General features: G+C 28.4%; 4 protein-coding genes across 8 annotated transcripts; 1 reads left to right on the top strand and 3 right to left on the bottom strand.

Annotated features, from left to right (window-relative positions):
- Positions 1-1,839: 1,839 nt before the first annotated feature.
- Positions 1,840-5,093, top strand: LOC122528868 (probable ATP-dependent RNA helicase DDX43). Of its 2 annotated transcripts, none has more exons than XM_043654465.1 (11): positions 1,840-1,933; positions 2,113-2,334; positions 2,699-2,920; positions 3,000-3,215; positions 3,281-3,407; positions 3,478-3,643; positions 3,748-3,990; positions 4,084-4,231; positions 4,325-4,566; positions 4,642-4,804; positions 4,887-5,093. In XM_043654465.1, the coding sequence occupies exons 2-11, from the start codon at positions 2,149-2,151 to the stop codon at positions 5,004-5,006; spliced, it is 1,833 nt and encodes a 610-aa protein (XP_043510400.1). In that variant the 5' UTR covers positions 1,840-1,933; positions 2,113-2,148; the 3' UTR covers positions 5,007-5,093. The 2 variants fall into 2 exon arrangements, with proteins under 2 accessions (XP_043510400.1, XP_043510399.1); XM_043654464.1 differs by lacking the exon at positions 1,840-1,933 and adding an exon at positions 1,945-2,016.
- A 463-nt stretch (positions 5,094-5,556) lies between these two features.
- Positions 5,557-8,702, bottom strand: LOC122528860 (N-acetyltransferase ESCO1). The gene is made up of 6 exons (XM_043654445.1): positions 8,641-8,702; positions 6,793-8,335; positions 6,503-6,725; positions 6,262-6,435; positions 5,974-6,179; positions 5,557-5,901 (listed from the first exon to the last, which is right to left on the bottom strand). Exons 2-6 carry the CDS (start codon positions 8,274-8,276, stop codon positions 5,778-5,780), a joined length of 2,211 nt encoding a protein of 736 aa, XP_043510380.1. The 5' UTR covers positions 8,277-8,335; positions 8,641-8,702; the 3' UTR covers positions 5,557-5,777.
- A 657-nt stretch (positions 8,703-9,359) lies between these two features.
- On the bottom strand, positions 9,360-12,792 carry LOC122528865 (galectin-8-like). Of its 4 annotated transcripts, none has more exons than XM_043654457.1 (8): positions 12,546-12,758; positions 11,514-11,639; positions 10,796-10,881; positions 10,436-10,640; positions 10,167-10,364; positions 10,002-10,090; positions 9,714-9,908; positions 9,360-9,593 (listed from the first exon to the last, which is right to left on the bottom strand). In XM_043654457.1, the coding sequence occupies exons 2-8, from the start codon at positions 11,550-11,552 to the stop codon at positions 9,443-9,445; spliced, it is 963 nt and encodes a 320-aa protein (XP_043510392.1). In that variant the 5' UTR covers positions 11,553-11,639; positions 12,546-12,758; the 3' UTR covers positions 9,360-9,442. The 4 variants fall into 4 exon arrangements, with proteins under 4 accessions (XP_043510392.1, XP_043510393.1, XP_043510394.1 ...); XM_043654458.1 differs by lacking the exon at positions 12,546-12,758 and adding an exon at positions 11,707-12,011; XM_043654459.1 differs by lacking the exon at positions 12,546-12,758 and adding an exon at positions 11,728-12,011.
- Positions 12,793-12,901: 109 nt separating this feature from the next.
- Positions 12,902-20,973, bottom strand: LOC122528859 (glycogen phosphorylase). The gene is made up of 11 exons (XM_043654444.1): positions 20,018-20,973; positions 16,546-16,647; positions 16,159-16,473; positions 15,969-16,080; positions 15,730-15,889; positions 15,145-15,615; positions 14,940-15,054; positions 14,662-14,844; positions 14,250-14,597; positions 13,853-14,182; positions 12,902-13,770 (listed from the first exon to the last, which is right to left on the bottom strand). Exons 1-11 carry the CDS (start codon positions 20,258-20,260, stop codon positions 13,615-13,617), a joined length of 2,535 nt encoding a protein of 844 aa, XP_043510379.1. The 5' UTR covers positions 20,261-20,973; the 3' UTR covers positions 12,902-13,614.
- Positions 20,974-23,926: the final 2,953 nt, after the last annotated feature.

The following is a 23,926-nucleotide window of genomic DNA, read 5'->3' as shown; positions in this document are numbered from 1 at the left end:
AAATGATTGATTTTATACTTTCTTAATAATTAAAATTGTAATTGCATTTATTTAAATCTATTCAAATCACAAATAATTATTTCAGCTTTCACTTATTTTATTTAAACTTTCAAATAAAATAGGTAGCTTTATATTTGGTTAATTAAATAAATATTTATTTTCTGTGCATCTCTAAGCAACATTTATGATTGAAATAAAATCTTAATATGATGTACCAAGATATGTATGCTGGTATTTCTAATGGAATTTTCATGAAATTGATGTTTTTGATTTATGTTAAATAAACAGTGAAATTTTTTTATTATTGTAATACTAATACGTAGTTGATAATATTAATGAAGTACCGGATGACTATCTGCTTATATAGTTACTTAACAGAGCCCTAACAGTTAATTAAATTGCTTAATCAAGACATAAAAATCATGATAAGATTCGAGGATTTGTCACTCATATCTCTTGCCCTTTGTGTTTGAAATAAAAGATTATCCGTAAAAACAGCTACGAAAGCGTCGATCAGGGCGACGTTAAAATACCTTTGGTATGTTTATAATGGAACTACGATAAAAGCTGAGAGAGCATTGATTAGAGCAGAACTTCCAGTTTGTATACTCTTCAGATATACCCCCCAGGTATTCAGGAATATTCAACTCAATTATTGTACGCGTGAATCAGTACAGTTGTATAATCTGAATTATTTTATGGAAATTTTACAGAAAAAGCATTCCAAAATCTCCGCAGCGATAACAGAGTGAAGAAATAGAAATTCCCAACGCTTGTATCATTGTATCATTGTCATAGGTTTACCCATCGATTTCCCTTTCAAACAAAGGACATATTTCTACAGCTTTGCTTTCATCGCTGCTCTCATCGAATATCGCAGCTCCGCAGTAAACGTAACCTAACAGAAGTCTGTTTTGTTCAAAATATGATCAATAACATGTAGAACTTACATGATATTTCTAATGATACATTTTATATAAAATAGTATTGAACGGAAATGAAATATATTTGTTTGGTGTGGAAATATCAAAAATTTTTCACTAATTTTACAAACTTAATATTATTAAATGAAAGAGTCATAAAGTACAAAAACTTTATCTAATGATTAATAGTAAATAAATATTGAAAAGCAAAATATATTAAAAACATACATTCTTTTGTAATAGCTTCTTTTTCGTAAGATTAATAAATATAATCTTTTGATCGTCAACAAAAATCTCAAATTTCAAAATCAATAATTTCTAAGACACAAACAAGAATTTGAAAAGTTTAATTTTAAATATACATTATATCGTCTATTATTATTAACTGAATCAAATATAAGAGATTGTTTTTTTCTTGAAGTTACATAAATTCTACTCGATTATTGAAAAAACATTAAATGTATTACCTGATCATCTGATAGATTATACCAAGCATGAATTTTCTAGGGAAACAATTCTAAAGAATCCCAAGTTTCTCCCCTCTCCTTCACGCTTTTCTGCTAAATGTAAGTGAGATAGGAATATTTGATATGAAATAGTGAGGGTTTAAAGTACGGGAATATGACGATAGAACAAAATATTATTGTATACTGTTATAAATTATTTAAAACAGGGATGGGCAACTTCTTCCCCCCTTCCAGGGTTAGTCAATCACCCCACTTTTCTTTCAGGAGCTGCCACCAATCCTCCAATCATAAGTAGCTTAGTTACCAATACATGCATAGACAAAGCATCAGTTAGAATTATAAGCAGGGGATTTGTAGCCTTTTTAGGTATGTATACGTATAGTATGCATGTAGCAGTAACCAATGGTTGGACAAAATTCTTCAGCGACATTGAGGGGAGATCCTTCTTGCAGCTCTTCTGCGCAGGTGCAGAATCATCCCTTATTTAAGGAGGAAACTAAGAAACGAATTTTCATTTAATCGCGGACAGTCTTCCGGAGAAGTGTACGTATCTTTATTTATTGGAAATTTACTTTCATATTGGAAAATTAGTCGTGCCTAATACTAGAAACATACATATTAAACGTGTGATTATTTGTATAAATATTAAAATCATTTTTCTTTAAATATATTTTAAACTACAATGAAATGAGTACAAGGAAAAATAATTTGTGAAATTTTAGGAATGGTCTAGTTCTACACGTGCAATCCTTTTCAAAATGGAGTATAGAAATAATCATCATAGTTACTCTAGAAGAAATAATTCTAACTCGTATCATAATAATTCTGTCCAGCACTATAAAGAGTTTATAATGAAGATCGGTACCGATAAAATCGGTAAATTAATAGGTAAAGCTGGAAGTAATATTAGAGATTTACAAGATAAAACGAAGACAAGAATACATGTAAGTATTTATTAAATATTCATACTTTTTCCAATTTTTATAAAATTATTATTTTAGATAATGTTAGAACTCATATTTAAGAAAAAAATTAAAAATTAATTTCGTAATAAAAAATAAATTTATAGTAAAATTTACTTTACGAAAATAATTTTTTAAATATAATTTTTTGAAATATATTTTTGTTGCCTTGAACATTAAGAATTATATATATGTTAGTTATACTTTATCAAAAATACATATCATTTTTGTTTGGTTAATGTAACAGCAATGGTACTTTATAAAAATTATTTTTATGTAAAATTGTAAATTATATTTGAGTGATCAAAAAAACAATTTAACTCATTTAATGATATAAATATTTTAGGTAAGTCGATCTGGTGGAAATTGTGATGATTATACTACAGATGTTACTATAGTTGGTAGTAAGGAAGCGCAGAATCAAGCGAAAACATTAATAGAGGAGTTATTGAGAGACACTCCTGCTTTTGAAGCAGAACCAATTCAACATTTAAAAGAAGAAGACAACAATGAAGAAGAAGACATTGATCTTGATGACTTTGATTGGAGGATAGCTAACCAGAAAGCTGTAAGTTTTTATCGGTTTACATAATTATATGTAATAATTTAATATAATTATAATATAGATAAATTATTTTATTAATTAGATGGAATTTGAAAGACAAAAATGGGCAAAGGCTCCTTCTATAGTTAAGAATTTTTATAAAGAAGATCCGACAATTACTAATTTGACACCAGAGCAAGTTGCACATATTCGTCAAATAAATAATAATATAGAAGTAAATTATGTGTTTGAAGACAAGGAGGGAAATGATCCTGGACATATACCAAATCCTATAGAGACGTTTGAACAAGCCTTTCATGTAAGTAAAAATATTTGAATTTATGAAGAAAAAATGTATTACAACGTAAATTGTAAATGTTATAGGATTACCCAGAGGTATTAGATGAGATTAAAAAACAAAACTTTACTAAACCAAGCCCAATACAATGTCAAGGTTGGCCTATACTTCTTAGTGGTAGAGATCTTATTGGAATTGCTCAAACTGGCACAGGTATATTATATGTTATAATGTTAATATAATGTTTATACAATAAATTATTTTACTTTTATATTGTATTTAGGGAAAACTTTGGCGTTTCTACTACCAGCATTGATTCATATTGAGGGTCAAGTGACACCTAGATCAGAACGAAAGGGTCCCACTGTTCTTATTATGGCACCTACGAGAGAACTAGCATTGCAAATTGAAAAGGAAGTAAATAAATATTCTTATCATGGAATAAAGGCGTAAGTAAAATATATATTTCTGTTTTGGATACGAAGATCTATAAAAATATAGGATCTATAAAAATATAGAAATATCATATCTGAATAATAATTTATTATTAAAGGGTATGTTTATATGGAGGTGGAAGTCGTCAAAAACAAGTTGACGTGGTAACAAAGGGTGTAGAAATAGTTATTGCAACACCTGGTAGAATGAATGATCTTGTAAAAGCAAAAATTTTAGATGTTTCTTCTGTTACGTATCTTATCTTGGATGAAGCTGATCGTATGTTAGATATGGGATTTGAACCCCAAATAAGAAAAACTTTATTAGGTGTAAGACCAGATAGACAAACAGTCATGACAAGGTATATCAAATTTTTATTAGCAAATTTTCTCAATATTTTTTATATTGAAAAATATTTTATAGTAAGTAAAAACTAAAAATGTGTGTACTTTAGTGCTACATGGCCTCAAGGTGTACGACGCTTGGCACAATCATATATGAAAAATCCAATTCAAGTATTTGTTGGATCTCTTGATCTAGCTGCAGTACATACAGTAACACAAACAATTTATATTATTGAAGAAGAGGAAAAAACTGATATGGTTAATATAATGAGAAATTCTTCAAATTATGCTTTAAAACTTAAATATTTGTTCCTATTACTATTCTTTTACTATCTTTTTCGTTTTTAATAGATGTATGAATTTATCCGCACCATGGATCGTACTGATAAAGCAATAATATTTTTCGCAAAGAAAGTCAAAGTTGATGATGTAGCGAGTAACTTGGCATTACAAATGATGGACGTCCAAAGTATACACGGTGGACGGGAACAATGTGACAGAGAACAAGCTCTGGATGATTTGAAAACCGGTAGAGTTCAAGTACTGCTAGCAACGGATGTTGCCAGCAGAGGAATAGACATTGAAGATATTACGTATGTCTGATTTTATATTTTCAGAAATTCGATCCAAACTTAAATTTTATTTACAAAAAAAAAACCTATTTTTAGGCATGTCGTCAATTTTGACTTCCCTCGTGATATTGAGGAATACGTTCACCGTGTTGGACGCACTGGACGAGCAGGGCGTACAGGAGAAAGTATAACTTTCATGACGCGAAAGGATTGGGCCCATGCGAAAGAATTAATTAACATTTTAGAAGAGGCCAATCAAGTAATTTTAATATATTTATATTTTTTTTTTAAATTTGGTTATATGTATATAAATTTATATATATAAATTCCTGTTTTTATAGCAAGTACCTGATGAATTGTACAGCATGGCCGAAAGATTTGAAGCATGGAAACGGAAACGAGCAAGTGAAAAGAATTTTTCTCGTCCAAGAAGAGAAAATTATGGTGGTGGAAGATGGTAAAAGAAGATACATAAATTTGTATTCCTATTCTAAGTTAAGTTAATCGTTATAAAAATTTACATCCAGTATGTAATAAATTACATACAATGGAGTAATGGATTATATACGATACAACCTAAATATGAAATTGTATTATTTTTTTTCTAAGGAGTACAAATTTAAAACAATTTTTATAAAAAGTCATTGTTTATATTTTGAATATAAATAAAATATAAATATGAACTATATATAAAATTGATATTTTATTTTTTCCTATACATACAACTGAAGTATTCTGAAGTTCATATAATTGTCACAAACGTTAAAATATTAAACTCAGGTATTTTGTAAGGATTTTTTTTTGTTTATATTCGTGCTGAAAGTATGTAAATATTTTCATATTTAGTTATGTATTCAATATTTGCATATACATTTTTGAAATTTTATAGCAATTCTAGAATAAAGACTAAAATACTTAAAAATTTAAATACTTCGTTCAGGAATAATCAACTTTAAAGAAAAAAATATAAAATGCAATTTTAGTAACAAAAAATTTTAAAACAGACGAAAAGAATTATTAATTTACTGAACAAAAAATAATTGAGAAAATTAAATAATAAATAATAAAAAAAATAAGTTTCTCGTTCAATATAATAAGTTGTTAATAAGTGTCAATATGATAAGATTATATCATTTGTACATAAATTTAGTAAGATGAATAATATTATTGTCGTTAATTTTGATACATTTTTTTTTTTTATCAAAAATGGTATTTAACATTGACATTAATTTTCAATTATAAACTTTGAAATTCCGTGTTTTCGTATATTTTTCAGCAAATATTTTTCCACTCAGAGTTGGAACTGAAAACGCTATGTCATCTATAGACATTACATAACCGAAATAAAACTGAGCCCTGAAATAAAATCGTAAATATGTTGACTAATTTGATATTTCTTAAATTATTTCTAAAAATATAAATATTTACCGTAATATATCGATCAATTTGGTGGCTATGCCTTGTCTACGATGATTTAAATCTGTCCATACAACATTGATACCGCATTTCGCAGGACTATTTTCTGCTGTGCAGCAATCTAATTCTAGTAATTCAGGAATCATGCGATGTGCAGTAGTTATATGTTCTGCGACTAACACTCCTATAATAGCTTTATTTCTAATGTATAAATATACCTAGAAAGAAAAAATAACTTGTGTTACAACAAATGCAAATTCATAACATAAAAAAATTGCTTTCTCATATTTTTATCATTACTTTCTTCTCCTCATAATTCGATAATTTTGTGTCAACTAATCCCAAATCTCTGTCAACATATTCTAAAACTTCTTTTACTTTTTTCCAATATAGTTTTGAGTCACCTGGTTCTACTAAGATTACTCGACTTGATGTAAATGGATCTTCCATAACTATACGTTCCGTTTTCCAACCCTAAAAATAAATTCTTTAAGTATGTCAGACACATTTAATTGAATTATTGGCATGTAATTCTACATACGAGAAATTTTAAACTTTTTTTGTTATTGTGATAATTTAAATGAGCATTTTCATCCTCTGGATCTCCAATTTGATATACAATACCACACTCTGTACATTGTGTTGCTCCAAAATTCTTTTGACCTGCATCTAGTTGATATTGATTGTCACTACCATTTAATTTCATGGATAGTTGCCAATTTGTAGTTTCTTTTATATTAGGCACTGATTTTTTATTAATTGCACTAAGAGATTTATAGTATTATGAGCACTGATTCAGTAATTAATTCACATTTTGAATATTTTACTTACCTAAAAATTTTATTGGCAGAATATCCTTTTTCAAATAATGGGTAATATTTTTCTTCTGATGTAATTTCATTATTATCTAAAGAAATATTTTTGTGAAGTGTTGGTGAACTAATGTCCTTAATGTTCATCGTTGAGGTCATATTACTAAGTTCAGTTGCTGGTGACATAGTAACATCATTCAATATTGCTACTGGTTTTAGCGGTGAAATATGCTCGTGTCTTTCATCAGTTAGTATTTCCATAGTATCGTAATCATCATCAGCCCAATCATTCTCTAAAATCTTTAATATATTAGCTACTCTTTCTTTGTCTACTGTACTTTCCAAGTCTGATTCATCTACTGATAAATCAGTTGCATCAAAAGAAATATCTATAGTTTTTGGCCGTTTATAAACTTCTCTATTATTCTTTTGACTTAATGCCATTTTACCATTTAAATCAATTTTTAATTTTACATTATTATTTATTGTAAATATAGCTGAATTTCTCCTTGAGCTTTTAATTTTGAAAAAACGCTTATTAAGATCAATTTCTGGTGATAGAATGTCTAGTGATGAATTTACTAACTCTGTTTTTTGCCCTTTTACGTCTTTTGATAAATCTTTTTGTATATTCATATCTTTTATATTATTAATCATTTCTGTGCTATTATTATGCTTTGTACTATCAACATTAGCCTTTAATTTTGGTTTCCTAATACCATGTGATACACCAGCATTAATTCCTCCTATTCTGTGTCCTTTCATGTGTCTTTTATGGTAGGGCGCATGTCTTATAAAATGCGCTTTCTGTTTTTGTTCTATAAATCCAGAAATTATATTATGATTCTTTTTCGTCTCAGAATTACTATAAAAATTTTTAGTACTGAGTGTTATATTTTTGAGTTTTGATTCATAATCTTTATCTTGAAATAGAGCAGCTCTAGCTTTTGGTACCAAATGATTTTCATCAGTCTTTAGTGATTTTGTAGCTCTATTCTCTAATTCTTCAAAAGCATGTCTCTTTAAGTTAGTTTTTTTTTTCTCAGGTGAATTTTCAATGGCATCAAGAATATTAAGTGATTTGCGCCTTTGAAGTCTTGGTAGGAACATTATTTTATTTTCTGAATTTAATGGTGTTATTAATTTATTTTCTAGACTTCTAGATTTATGTGGGGTTTCTACAATACTATTTTGCAACTCTTTGCCAAATTGTCTTTCTGGTGTATTAGACATTGCCTTAATTGATGTCTGCTTATTAGAATTACTTAATGTAGAATTAAGCAGAAATTTTGGTGAATCTGGTGATGTTCCTTTCTGTGGTGAATGTTCCATAATGTTCATGGGTCCTAAATCTGATTCTTCTCCAGATGAGCTGTCTGCAAAGTTTGAATTTCTTTGAATTCTATGAATTTTCTTCTTTTTTGAACTTTCATCTGACCCAAATAAACATTTTTGTACTCTACGTGGAGTATACAATGACTCTCTTGGTACATATACAGACATAATAGTATTTATAAATATTTAAAAAATTGAAAAATGAGCAAAAAATTACATAAAAATTTCTGAAATCAGAAACAGAAACATTATTAATTTGAGATATTAATACGAAATAAATATCATAAATTAACTGATTATTTATAAATTATTTTAATTTCAGTATTAAACTGTGCTAATTATAGTTGTATTAATTATAAATGAATATTCTAATTACAATTATATTTATTATAAAAGAACATGATTTCTTTTCAAATTTATTACTGTAACTCGAATAATATAACAATGATTCTTTTTATTTAGCTTTACAGTATTTAATTAATATTAATGTAAACAATTAATTCTGTAATATGTAATAAACAAATAAACTAACCTTAATAACACAAAATTCTATTTTTGCTTTATTTCTATTTCTTCTCGTTCTGTTAATTTTTCAAATATTTCAAACTATGTTTCATATTTATTATCATTCCAGGTGTTGTCATATACAATAATCATAAATATCAATAAAATTTATTTTTAAATTTTAAAACTCTACTTCACTAACATAACATCCGATGATCTCAAACTATTAGAAAGTCTTCCTGCCTGTGTCATGTTTTCGCGCTTTTTCATTTTTATCTGAAAATATACGATGATTGGAAACTCTAATGAAAAAATACGTCCTATCAGAATGACTATATATAAAAGATACTAAACATGTCAAAAAAAAGATGTAATAAAAAATTAATTGTTCTTAAATTATAATTTTTATTAACAAATAAATAATATATTTTAAGTTAACAATAAAAAAAAATGAAAGAGAAAAACTTAAAATAAAAACAATGCTATTTCAAGTGATATGCAGCTGTTTAAATAGTTCTGAAAAATTCTAAAGCTCTACTTTTAGACAGTGAATAAATAACATTCCATTATGTTATTTAAAATTTTATATTTAGATCATCGAAAATATTTAAAATGTACATTAATAATAAAATTTTATTGTCAATATTATTCTTTTCATTATATAAATATTACTAATAATAAATCTTATTGATATTATTATTACTCAAAACTGGGAACACTGATTAGACATGTATTTGATACTATGTCTTTACAAAGTGCAGCATAAATGAATGCTATTTTATTCAAACAAAGAATAAAGAATATTAGAAATTTTCCATGCACATATTTATTTAACTTGAATAAGTCATAGCTAGTTCATGGAGTACGACGTCTCCGGATATTTTAAGAGTATCGATGATAGATGATTGTAATCTGTGTTTGAATTCACCAATCATTTTTTCGCCTAACCATATCGTATACGCTTCGATTTCGCATCGAATTCTACAAAAGAAAAAAAAAGATTTTAATTAAGAATTCAATAGAAAGATTAATCAAATTTAAGAAAAACAATTATATTAATTCATGTCCTATTTAGTTCTTTCCAAAAACAGGGAAACCTACGTCAAAAGAAAATCGCGACCGGGCATCCAGGACAAATGACCCGAGTGTCTTTCTTCTCGTCCCCAAGACCCATTTGTCCAACAGTTCATTACAACATAAGGTGCGCTACTGCCATACGAAAAGCGGGGATTTAAATGCAATGTAACTACTGGATGTGGATAGACTGCCTTTCCCTTTTGTAGATTTACATAAAACCTGTTGTCAAATATAGAAACAAATTATTTCTCATTTCTTTTTTCCTTCTTGTAAATTTATTTAATTCTAACAATAAATAGTTGTAACACTCACGAATGAGGGAGAAGTTTCAATCTTCCAGCAATGAAAATTCTCGCACCTATTTTAAATTCGTTTTCGATATCTACCGTAATTGGAGCATCCTATATACAGATATTTAATAATAATGAATCTTTGAATAAATAAAATAGACAAGCTGATAATTTGAAAAATACCTACAAGAAATTCAACGAGCGGTCGGTCAATTTTTAGACTTAAAATATTACTCGGTCTGCATAATTTTGGATCAGGATAAACGAACAATTCAAATTGTTTAAATCTAACGTCTTCCAATGATCCATTTATTTCAAGACACATTACATCTTCAAGAGGCATTCTATAGGCAAATGCACAAAAATGCTCTCCATTAACGGCAACCTAATAAAATGAATCTCGAATAAATACAGCTACTAAATTTATGATTATATTAAGCAATCCTTGTTTCTTACTTGATATTCATTGGCAGTGCAAAATATCAAGATATGAACATAGGAGTTTCGTCGGAAAGCAGTATGTCCAACAGGAGAACAGGTCTCTTCTTCTTCCCAACATCCCTTGAATTTCGAATTTCGAACCACATAACCCCTATCCAACCGCGCGTTAAAGTGCAATGCGATATTTCCAGCAATTTTGCATAATAAATTCACTGAAAATCTATAATAATTATGTTCTTAACGAATACGTAATACTGTAATGTTTATTTTTTATAATTGTAAAATTGTAATTTTCACATCTAGTTTTTTTTTTTAATACGATTTATAAAATTTAGAAAAATTTCGATTGAGATTTTTCTTACGATAAGATATCACCTCAAGGCATCAGATGGAATATAGCCTGTAATCACGATAGCCGATGTTGGTTTCAGAGGTTGCAATGGAGTTGGTTTCGAAGCATTCTGGAATATAATGCGTCCATATATTTAGACAATTATATAAAAATATAACATACTTATTTCTAATCAAATTCTGTCAGAATATTCTATAACATAAATAAGGCAAAAATGTTATATATACACATTTAAAGTTTTATTAAAAAGTTGTTATAAAATAGAAAATACAAAGAGAATGATATTTTAGATCTTCAACATCATCTGATATCATTAGACTTTCGCGTGTAGATATCAAATAATTAATATGGACTAGTATAATAAATATTAAACATGAACATATACATGGATGTAATATATAAATATGTAATATCAATTAAAATGAACTTTCTAACACAATAAAAGCGTCAAATTCGATCTCCTGATTTTCGGTATTAATATTTAGTGATTATACCGATCGTGTATCTATTGTTGTCTTACAATATAATAATCTCAAGCCAATTATCATTCTTTTTGTATTTTATGCTTTTCTTGTAGTTTCTGATAAAGTTATGAATAATTTTACTACAAAACTATTAATACTACATCATTAAAGATTTTGAGATGAAACGTAGTAGTTAGCTTGAAAATAAGGAAAAAAAAAAGAGAAGAGAAAAATCGAAAATGGGATGGTATAAAATAAATATAGAGAGAAATTATACATATAAACTAGTCAGAGTCCGGATACGAATCTTCGACATTAGTCGCCATAGGAATTATTTTATTACTTGCACAAGTATTCATCTTCATTTTCTCAATTCAACATAATCATTCGTAACTATTTGAATCTAAACAAAGAAGAAATACGTAATTAAAGAAAGAAAATCGCTTCTTTACAATTTCTTAATACCTAACCTGAAGGTATTCTCGTTTCACCTGATATTAACTGATAATTTTTTGTAAAATTTCCAAAAATATTCCTTTTATAAAACAAAATTCAACTTTCTATTGGAAGCTGGGATTGAAAATAAGACTTGCGCAGATGAGATTCAATTACAGTATACTACAGTTGATTCAACACTAATCATAATCATGCTAACCACATGCCACGTAAGTACATAAGCATGTAGCTATTAATTGGTTTTATTGTATTTGTCAGTTGCTTTCACTTATTTGTTTGTACGATTTTGTCTCATCTTGTAATTCTTTATTTCTATATTTAAACATAATTAAAAAAAAAAACGTAAATTTTTATTAGATTCAAATTTTTATTAGATTCAGATAAAGAAGCTTGAATAAATAAATAACATATAACATGTGTGCTTTAATTTTTATCTTTTATATACTTTTACACTCGTGTATTGTTACATATATGTATTTGCATAATTTATAATTGCATGTTATACATGTATGTAAATGCATGTATCCGAATATTCACACTCATTGTTTGCAAATATAGCACAACGTGTTTATACAGTGTTGTACATTATAATTTATTTATAGATCTAACTGATGAGAATGAAACTGACAAAAATAATTGATCATTAATTCATCAAAGAGCTCGTTACTTGTTTATCGCTCAAGGCAATGCAAATTTAGCTTGATTGATACTTTAATGGTCATTGTAATAATCAAATAATAATCAAGTAATTAAGTTAAATGACATATTGGATTAAATGAAAAGGATAGGTTAGACATCTGCATTTACGTTTTCTATGACTCATTTCGGATATATTGCGGATCGATATACTCACTAACGGCACCGTTTCTTCATCGATAAACGAAAATTCACGTAGAGCGTTCTCTTTTGTTTGAACAAAAATTTCAGTCTGATCTACAGACATGCTCTCGTACATAAACTCAGAAAAATGATTTATTGGAACATTGCCTTATCTCAAGCCGCACTTCTGTGCACGCGATATTTTTTTCCGTTTGCTTCTGATGCATTTACAAATAGATATTTACTTGATTTAATTGAAGACGTGTATTTAAAAATAATTTGTAGTATCCCAGCGACTCCAGTTCGAAAAAAAATTTAATTTCTTTAATATTTTATTTTTTTTCAAAGTACAATTATTTTGATATTAAGAACAGGCTAAAATATTTTTATATGTTTTATTGAATTAAATATATAAACAAGAATCATTTTCTTTTCTTTTAAATATAATAATTCTCACAAAATTTGACTATAAATATTTTGAAATACTCGATAAACTTCAGCTACTAGTATCTCAGATTCCCATACATTATAAATATATAATTAAATGTTTACAATAATCTTGTGATGGATTTAAAGTTTAAAATAGTGTATATTCTTCTTATTATTCTGTTTCAAAATTTGTTGATTATTTGAGATAGTTGATAAATTCATTTTTAACTTTTATCGTTGTTGTAAATTACAAGTAGAAAAATATGATTAAAATTATTTTTGATGCTATTATATAGCTTTTTTTTCGACTAGATTGTATCTGTTCTGTTTCTTCAAGAGATGTATCTATCATTATGATAAAGTTAAGTCCAAAATAATTTTTGTCATGATAAATTTTTCTTTTATATCAATATTATTATAGTTCTTCAGTCATTGACAGTCAATAAAGTTTTTCAAGAAATTTAGGCAGTATATGTTTTTTCAAAAGCATGAGCGATTTGAGTATATAATTATATTTTTATAATATTTTACGTTCAGTAAAAATAATAAATGAATAAATAGTAATATTGCTCATGCTTGTTAGTAAAGGAATATTATCTATGTGTTAAAAAAAAGGAATTAGAAAACTGTTGATAATAAGCAAAGTAAATTATCCAGAGAAGAAAAGTTATAATTTAAATATCTCGTGGTTCATGAGGCGCAGGAAGTCGTTGCCAAGATGGTTCAACACCCCAAATTTCACGTGCATATTCTGCAATTGTTCTGTCTGATGAAAATTTCCCTGAAGAAGCTATATTATTGATCACCATTTCTGCCCATTTACTTTCATCCTAAAATACAAAATGAAAATGTACAAAACGATGATTTAAAAAATGTAAAAATTATCCTGAGAAGGAACTGTAACATACATACCTGATAAACTTTACCAACATGATCTTGCATTTCTATGTAGCTTTCATAATCAGCTAACGTAAGAAATCTATCCCATTGTAGTAGAAGATTGGAAATAGTTTTATATTCATCTACATTATATGGGCTAAAGTAACCATTTTGGATTTGATCAATACATTCCTTTAATTCAGGGATTCTGTTGTAATAACTATGAGCGTCATAGCCTCTTTTCTTCAAGTCCTCCACCTCATCGACTGTTAAACCAAAAATGAACATATTTTCTTTTCCCATTTCTTCAGCCATTTCTACGTTAGCACCATCTAATGTGCCAATTGTCAAGGCTCCGTTTAACTAAAGTAATTTAAAATTAAATATATTGATTTGCTGTTGATTAAATTATTTTATAAAATGTACTTACCATAAACTTCATATTTCCAGTGCCAGAGGCTTCAGTGCCTGCGGTGGAAATTTGTTCGCTCAAATCTGCTGCTGGAATTACTTTTTCTGCTAAGGTAACTCGATAATTCTCTAAGAAAATAAATTTCAATTTGTCGCCAACAATAGGATCATTGTTTATAACGTCTCCTACAGCACAAATTAACTTTATAATTTTTTTAGCTGTATGATATCCAGGAGCTGCTTTTCCTCCAATCATCACCGTTCGAGGAACGAATGGTGCAGTTGGATTCTTTTTTATTCTGTTGTATAACGCGAGTACATGTAGACAGTTTAATAGTTGCCTTTTATATTCATGTATTCGCTTTACCTACATCATGATACTATATATTAAATTTATTTGTACATCAATTTAATTAACTCAATATAATTACCTGAATATCGAAGATGGAGGCAGGATTCACTTTAACTCCGTAATCTTTTTCAAGCATCTGCGCCAATCTCAATTTATTTTCTTGTTTCACTTTCATAACACTGCGCTGGAAAACTGGATCTTTAGCCCATTGTTTTAACTGAGCGAGTTGTTCTAGATGTACTGTCCAATCGCTGCCAATTTTCTATATAATAATGAATAATATTTTAAAATGATAGTGAACAATATTTTAAATGAATGATATTTTAAAATGAATATTGAAGTATTTATAACACTTACTTCTTCGATGATATCTGAGAGATTTGGATTACACAAAAGAAGCCATCTTCTTGGTGTAATGCCATTAGTTTTGTTCTGGAACTTCTCAGGTGCCAATTCATAAAAATCTCTGAATCTAAAATAATGAGAAAATTAAAAGTATTTATAAAACTACTACTATAAAGCTCTATCGTCAATGTAAATTTTAAATTTTAAAAATACTCACACGCTGCTTTTCAAAATTTCCGAATGCAACGCTGCAACACCGTTAATAGCATGGCTACCAACGATTGAAAGATGAGCCATATTAACTCTCTTTTCACCTTCTTCCTCGATCAAAGACATACGGCGAAGACGGTCTATGTCTCCCGGAAATTTAGCGGAAACTTGTTGCAGATGAATGTAATTAATATGATAAATGATCTGCAAATGTCTAGGAAGAATATATTCTAACATATTTGTAGGCCATCTTTCTAAAGCTTCCGGAAGAACTGTATGATTAGTATAAGCGCATGTTCTTGTCGTGATGTCCCAAGCTTTCTCCCAAGGAAGCCCTTCGACGTCGACAAGGATTCTCATAAGTTCAGGAATTGCTAAAGAAGGATGAGTATCATTCAATTGAATGGCTACTTTATCAGGGAACAAGTCGAAATCTGTTCTATGGTGTTCTCTTGAGCCAAATTTACTAGCTTTATACCTAGAAATAATATTGTAAGAAATTATTTTTAATGTAATTTGTTGACGAAATATTATATTTACAGCGCACGTGAATTTTGAAGCCTTATGAACAAAATGTATCGTATGTAGTAACCTTCGAACGATATCCTGAAGAGTAGCTGCCACCATGAAATATTCTTGCTTCAACCGCAATTCTTTACCCTCAAAGAAATTATCATTAGGATACAACACTCTAGAAATGTTCTCTGCCAAGTTGCGGTCGATTACAGCTTGAATGTAATCACCATTGTTGACTAAAAGAAAAAAATAAACTTATTTCCACAACAATCTGCTTTAATTGATGATATATAAAATGATATAAACATTACTTACAAAATTTCAAATTAAATTCTACGGGTGATTTGGCAGACCATAATCTAAGAGTATTAACAACATTGTTTTTGTATCCAGGAATTGGATTATCGTATGGCATCGCGAATACAACCTGACCAAAAGCAAAATATAACAAGTGCTGCATCACTGTAACTAATTAACTCTACAGATTTATTTTATTTATACTAACCTGCGTATTAACCCATTTCTTTCCTTCAGGAGTATCAATCACTTGACCAAAGAAATTTACTGGAAGCGTAAATTCTGGTCTAGCCTTCTCCCACGGATTTCCATAACGTAACCAATCGTCTGGTTCCTCAATCTGTTCTCCATTTCTTATTTTCTGCGTAAATATACCATATTCATATCGAATTCCGTAACCATAAGCAGCTAGGCCAAGAGTGGCCATACTGTCTAGAAAGCAAGCTGCTAATCTTCCTAAACCTCCATTTCCTAGACCTGCATCTTCTTCAAGTTCTTCCAGTTCTTCAATGTCCAAGCCCATCTATAATAAAATATTTTCTTAAATTCCATTTTCTAGAAATCTGTTGATACAGAAATTTTATTCCAAACAGACCTGATACATAGCTTCGTCACAAGCACCTTGGATGCCTAAATTAATCATAGTATTTTGAAGAGTTCTTCCCATATAGAATTCCAAGGAAAGATAGTAAACCCTCTGAAACAACAAAAAAAGATAGAAGTAGATTAGAATATTTAGAATAGTTTTAATAGCGCATTAACTTTCAAAGAGATATTTTTTTAACGAACGTTGAACTGTAGAAAACATTGAACGATAATTCCATAAAATAAAAATGTGATCGACCTCGTGACGCAATAGTGATCAATAAATTCAATCTTATTGCGTCCTTTGTGCTTCCATTATAAAACCGATTAATGTAAATCTTGTAATACACAGCAATTGGGCTAACAAATAAAAATAAATCGAAACGACAGCGTAACATTTTGAAACGAAAGGGAAACGAAAGGTGACACCTAATTGAAATTGATCTTTATTGCGGTCAACAGTATCTAAAATTTAGTTTCTCCGTGTATCTGTGAGGGGATCGTTTATTTATAACCGAGATAGCTGAAAATGTTTAAAAAAAAATTTGATATTTGTACAAACAAGACGATTATACGAAACAAAAAATTTGAAAAAATAATAAAAGTAAATTTTTAAATATATGTAGTAATCGTAACGAACTAATCAATTTTCTAATCAATAAAAAAATAATTTTTTTTTTGTAAAGATGATTTTTTGCACTATTTAATTAATAGAAATTTAAAAAAATACTTTAACTTGAAAATTTAAAAAATACATATGTATTATATAATATCTCTCCTTTTTAATGAAGTTTGACTGATTGCTTAAAGTAATAAGAACAATATTAAAATAGTTTTTGAATTTTCTAATTGTTAAATATAAGCATTATTGTACAATGTTTTCCTGTCTTAATGAAATTCGACTATTCATTGTCTTGAATTCTCAATTGTAGTCTACATATACATCCTTCTAAACTATAGCTGTTAAAAGATTAAACTACACAGACAGCATGGATTTTCGAAATATAATGGGATCGTGTCCAAAATTCTACCCGGTAGTGAATGTGTTAAATGTGACTTCCTGGCTTATAATAATGACGTCACGTGATGTGTTGTTCAACGAATTTCTACAATATTCTACGATATGTTATGATTAACGCTGTCTGTGACCACTTATTTTATACTTACTTCTTTTAATTTCTTTTAACTTATAAATTAGATTAAAAATTGATTTTTGTTATTAACGCATCAATTCGTTCTTTTAGTTTGTTAATTTTTCGTTTTCTTTTTATCTAAAATTTCTATATAAATTAAAATTTCTATATAATTCTAGTGATCTATACTTGAGTAAGATACTAAGTAGAAGGATAACGGTGACCCCATCTGTGCTATATCTATTTTATTCTTGTCCGCCCATTCCTATCCTAATTTATGGATGTGGACCATTTCCTAGTTTTGTATCTCTCTTCTGTAATCTCCTCTCTTTGCTTTCAATCGTCCCTTATTCTTTTTTTTTTTTTAAGTCTTGAATATTATCTTTTTCCTTTATTCAATTACCTAGGTTTTATTATATTTTTTCTTTTTTATTGCTACTACATTTTAGGGTCGTGATTTTCAACAATACACGTATTCTCGATATTCTTAAAAATATTTTAGAATGTGTCATTCACTCTTATATTTTGAAATTTTTCGTGATCCATCAAAAATCAAAAATTTCGTGAAACCAAACGAAAAGCAAAAATCAATGGATAACGACTCACACTTTGGAAATATCTATTCTAAGGTTTTCCTTTCCTTCTGCCTAAAGCAAATTTCGTAAAACATCTTCTTTAAGCTTCATCTTATTATAAGTTCTGTCTCTTCTCCCGTTATTTTCCAAATTTATGTTCGCATCCTCAATTTCTTACTTTCTCTCGTTTCTTTATTTATACAACTAACTTTATTTAAACTTCTAAATATATAACAGACGTAATTACCTAAAGAAATATTTTCAAGAAAATTTATATTTGGCGACATTTACATTTGTAACCAGATAATCATGAAAGTGGATTTACAATCACGTATATTATTATATTTAAAAAAAAATAAAATTAATAATGCGTTCTGGACAATTGTTTTCGTTCGTTTATCAACGATAAATTTATGATTAATAATAATTGATTATTGTAAACTTGTAAACAATTATTAATAATAATCCATCGATATAATTGGAATGCTTTCAAAGATTGACAATCATCATGACATTGCTTCGAGAAGAACGAAAATCGTTTGGCTTAAGACTTCAGGGTGAGATGATTGTAAGGCCAACTGAAAATAGATGCTGCAACGTGTTGCATCTTACATTTTAAAGGTTCATGTCAATATAGCCTATAACTGTATAGTTATAAATAATATGCATACGTAAGTATACTAAGCATTTCATTATCACTTTCTTCATTTTGTTTAAAAATTTCATTATCCCTTATATTGGAATATATTTTTTTATTATGAACAAACATTATTCGTTTCACGTTTGTTTCAATTTTCATTCGATTGAATTCAGAAGAGTTTAAAGGTACACTCCATTGATAACTAATGTAGTATAATCATTTATTTACCAGGTTAATTGTAATCAATCAAAATTGTATTCAACATATTTTTACATTGAAATTACAAATCAACTGGGTTAATGTAAACATTTCATTATCAATCAGAATTGAGAAATATTTTAATACGATTCATAAAAGATACGTACATACTTAATTGGATTGTCAACCTTGTAATATTTTTTTTGATAATTCTTAATTTAAATGTGTTTTCCTCGAGTTAAAAAAATTTAGGTTTGAAAAAAATATTTTATATTAAAATTTTTTTTATATTGAAAATTATATCGTACATATAAAAATTTTATGTAATGAGACAAAACAATATTGGGAAATTGTAATTTAAATCCAATCTTATATTTTTATATACGTATCACACGATTAAAATGATTATTAAAAAGATTATATAAAAATACAAAATATATTAATAGATTAACTGTACGCTACATGTGTATGAATAAATAACGTTTGTTGTAATAATACTTATCGACAATAGTTAAACAAGAAACCCGATTTATTATTAACCTTTAATATCATTATAATTTTTCATTTTCTTAGTATCATAATTTTTTTATTTCACCATAATAATAAAGTATCATACGACGTAAGTGAGAAAGAAAAAATTAATTGCAGCCAAAATAAAACTTCTCTTTTTTGCAAATTAAAAAAATCTCTAAATAGAACATCTCTGAATTAAAGTGAAACGAAAAGTTTTACGAATTTTGTGCTTTTGGTAAAACTAGAAAAATCTTTCTTCGTAATATAAAAAGTGCGATATAATTTCAATTCGTGTAATACGTGCAATGTTACACTATGATACTAAGGGTTAATTATGACAATTATAATTTTCGTGCATAAAGTTACAAAACGACTTAATTTAACTGAAAGGCATTGTTAAGTAATCAGTAAGTAATGGCATACTTTTGGGTCTTTCTCGTAATAGTATTGTTGGGTTCGTATCCATCTAGAGACCAAGTTGTCCTTGACGCTGTGTGCCAAAGCGAAGAAATAATCCCTGCTGGTGGCCACATTACGATCTTTCACGAGAGTATAGTGAAGATGCCTATTAAATGTTTTTTTGAAGTTCGCGACGTTCTCCACATCAACGATCCCGCGTACGGAGATTTGTTTCCTCTTTTCTTCGTCGACATCTGATGCTGACATCTCTCTTCGTTTATTTCCTCTCTTCCTTCGACAACAGAATATTTATCAAGGCAAAACTGCCGTATCTATAATTTGGATTTCTTTTATCTCTGTTACATAAGACCAATTCCGCACCCCAACACTTCAGATTTAATTCAACTTCTTCTTTTTCTGTTTCTGCGAGGATTCAATTATCTTTCATTCGTGAAGATTTCCTTGCGATATCTTTTTTTGATGATGTACGCGAACGTCGAATTGAATTCTGGAGGTATATCGTTCACGGGAGATACAAAACGCAGCGTAATATTTCTACTGCGAAAGAAATTAACGGGCGCAATGACCGGTTTTCACGACGTACACACGTACCCCGATGTCACAGATGACTTCACGCGCACGCTACTTACAAGCGAATAACATGCGTGCCGTACCAATCCTCGAAACGGTCACCTTGCACGAAGGTCGCGCAAGCGTATTAAATGCAGTACTGATCACATGATTTGCAATAATGATACCGATTGAGTTTTATTGCGACCTCTATTTCCACTCAGCTGCTTCGCCAAAAAACCGCACAGGTCTGTCACAGACGAGGTATATGAATACATATACATTTGCCTGCCATTCACCACGATCTTTGAAAAGTACGTCGCATTACTTGACTATAATTTTGCTTCGTTAACATCGTTCCCACTAATTCCCGAAATTTAAAAGATATGCACTCAGAGACTTTCTAACGAGGTATTTACAAACATAGACGAGATACATGAATAGATCTTGCATCTTATGGAATTTCGTATCCCATGATCTGAAATACCGACATAGCTAAAAAATCATTGGTTTTTTTAGCCTACTCTACGCTTAAAGAACGGCGAGTTGGGAAACTACATCAAGTAAAACGATCGAGGTTGATCAAGTAGTAAACGCGCCAGAAATATGATTTTTGAAATTCATTGTAGTGTTATCAAATTTTTAATACCGAAATATGAAGCTGGAAACTAGCCGAAATCATTCTATTATATATCACAGAGTTTTAAATTTGAAAAATTGAATAAATTGAAGTATAATGTATAAAATTATTTGATATCGAAAACGACCATTAAACAAGAAGAGCAAAAAAATAAAAGACGTGCGCGTTTAAGTAATAATTCACTCACTGATTCTAACTTCGCAAATTATAATTTAAATGAATTAATATTCTAATTTAATGACAGCCATTTTGCTTATCATTAGAAAAATATTAAAATACTGTGCAACAATCTTATTGCCTGCAGTTATAAAAATTTTTTGAAAATAAAATTGATTCATAGGGGGAGGGTGAAAAATACGTTCATTTAGAAAATACTAAAATCAATCTTTTCTGATGCTTTTAAATAGATATAAATAATCAAATATATTTTTCGTCCAAATTTCCATTAATCGCTGTTCTAAATCATGATTTTTTTTTTATTTATTAGTGTTAGTACGTTTAATTGAATAAATAATTCTGTGCAGATGTGACAACGCTGTTCGCATTTTTTGATTTTAATTCTGATCACAAGGAGCGCTGCAATACAAAACTTGTTTAGTCAGTACGATAGAATGATGACAGGAAAATGATATGTAATGGGATCCTAGGATCCCATGAGCGTGAGATAAAAAAATAATTAAGTCTATCCATATGTCTCGTTTGTGACATAAATTATTCCTTGATAATTGGCCACATGAAATTTTGATCCACGGTTGGATTATGTAACAAAAAAGAAGAATTATACATTAGATCTGTCTGTGTATATTACGATACTGATAAATGAGATACGTAACAAAATATTACAAAATCACTATTACTTACTGTTTTAAGCTATTATTTTAGTTATTACTTTGACTTAACTCCGACATTATGAAGGACATAAAGAAAGCAGACCTCGCAATTCAGTGTCTTATTTAATATAATTTATTTATAAATTAATCGTGCGGATGCAGATGCAATAATGAAAACGTCAATAAGCGATACGCGTATTACAATTTGCATTCTGAAAAAGATTCTTCTTCCGTCACTCTGTCTATTTTTCTCGCATTTCTTTCCCATCGTAGTCGTCTCATTTTGCGGACGTCACATTGTGAAGTAAAGAATAACGGTGGTACCCGTTATCGAATTTCATCGAGACTCTGTCAAATCGTATGATCGTAAAGAATCGTGCGAATGAACTTTTAATATTTTGCGATACATCGATCAACGATGCAACACGATTCAAAAAAATTCGAGTGAAATTTTTCCAGGTACCAGCGTCAATTATTCTCGGAACGATATTATAATAAAAACTCGCAATTCAGCCAACAACTTTCCATTGTAATGTTTAACCATATAGTTACACTTAATAATGTGATAGCGATAATTGTATTACTCGAAGAAAGAAATCTTCGAAAAAACGCCGAGGAAAAAACAGACGGCGCTGTTTTTTTTAATCTCACGTACTCGCATACACTCGCTCGTTCATCATTCTCACTGTTTTTTTCTTTTTTTCTTTTTTTTTAAAGAATCAATAATGAGCGATGATACAGAAATTGACTGATATGCGGACCCACTAACGATTGTTAAAAAATTCTTTTGGTTAAAATCGTATTGCCATCCTTAAAATGTATTGCAATGATTTAAACAGAATTCAATCATTAAAATATAAAAATAAATCAATTTAACAAACTGACAATGAAAATATCTGAAAGATCGTAGTTAAATTGCACATTAAGTGCTATTTATGATGATAAAATAGATTATTATAGAAATAAAAGTTTTCGATCTAACACTAAAAAACTATTAATAAAATCCAATTGTATAACGAATACTATGTTCTTTTTAAATATTTCTCTAAAAACTGATTATCAATCAACAATTTACTAAAATAAATAGTTTTCTCAACAGATTGTTTTAAAGTAATAAAAGTTACTTTATTTTTTTTTTTTTAGATTTAAATGTAACATAAATTATAATCAATTCTTAATATTTAATACAATTTAATTAAGAACTACTTGTAAATTTCTATGTGTAAACTTCATAGAAACTTGATGAAATTGTATATATATTAAAAATTAATAGATTTTTAATTAAATAGTATCAATACATTATTAGTGTCATTTAAAAAACTAATCCAAGATGCAACATTCGTAACACCATTAACAACGACTAACTTTCCAATTTATCTTTATTCTCTCACTCTTTTTTCCCCTTTTTTTCACATTCACGCATACATATATAACATTCTTCCTGTATATTAAAAAACTGACATTTTTAAAGGCAATTAATTATGTATAAAGCAGAGTTCAATTATTTTTCAAGATCATGTTGGATTGTTACAAAATTAAAAATTATTCTTCTTGTTTATTTTTTAAATAAATTTTATAAGTGAATTCAATAATAGCAAAAAGAGCGAGAGGCTTTTGCTAAAACAATTGATAAAATTTCAAGATCTATATTTACAATTATATAAATCTCATTTTTCAATGTATTAACTTACATTGATGCAATGTATCCGTTAATACATATACATATTGTAAGATATTTAAGGTATTTTATACACAAAGCTAAAAATGGGAAACACATTTTACTAAAAAAACAAAAAAACAGAAAAATGGAATATACATTTATATGCTCTTCAAGTACGAATATTATGTTACAGACAAATATTCAGGAAACTGATTTAAAATCAGCATACTGAT

The sequence above is a fragment of the Frieseomelitta varia genome, unplaced genomic scaffold (genome assembly GCF_011392965.1).
Source record: "Frieseomelitta varia isolate USP_RPSP 00005682 unplaced genomic scaffold, Fvar_1.2 scaffold_265, whole genome shotgun sequence".
NCBI lineage: Eukaryota > Metazoa > Arthropoda > Insecta > Hymenoptera > Apidae > Frieseomelitta > Frieseomelitta varia.
This window is presented reverse-complemented; position numbering and strand designations above follow the sequence as displayed.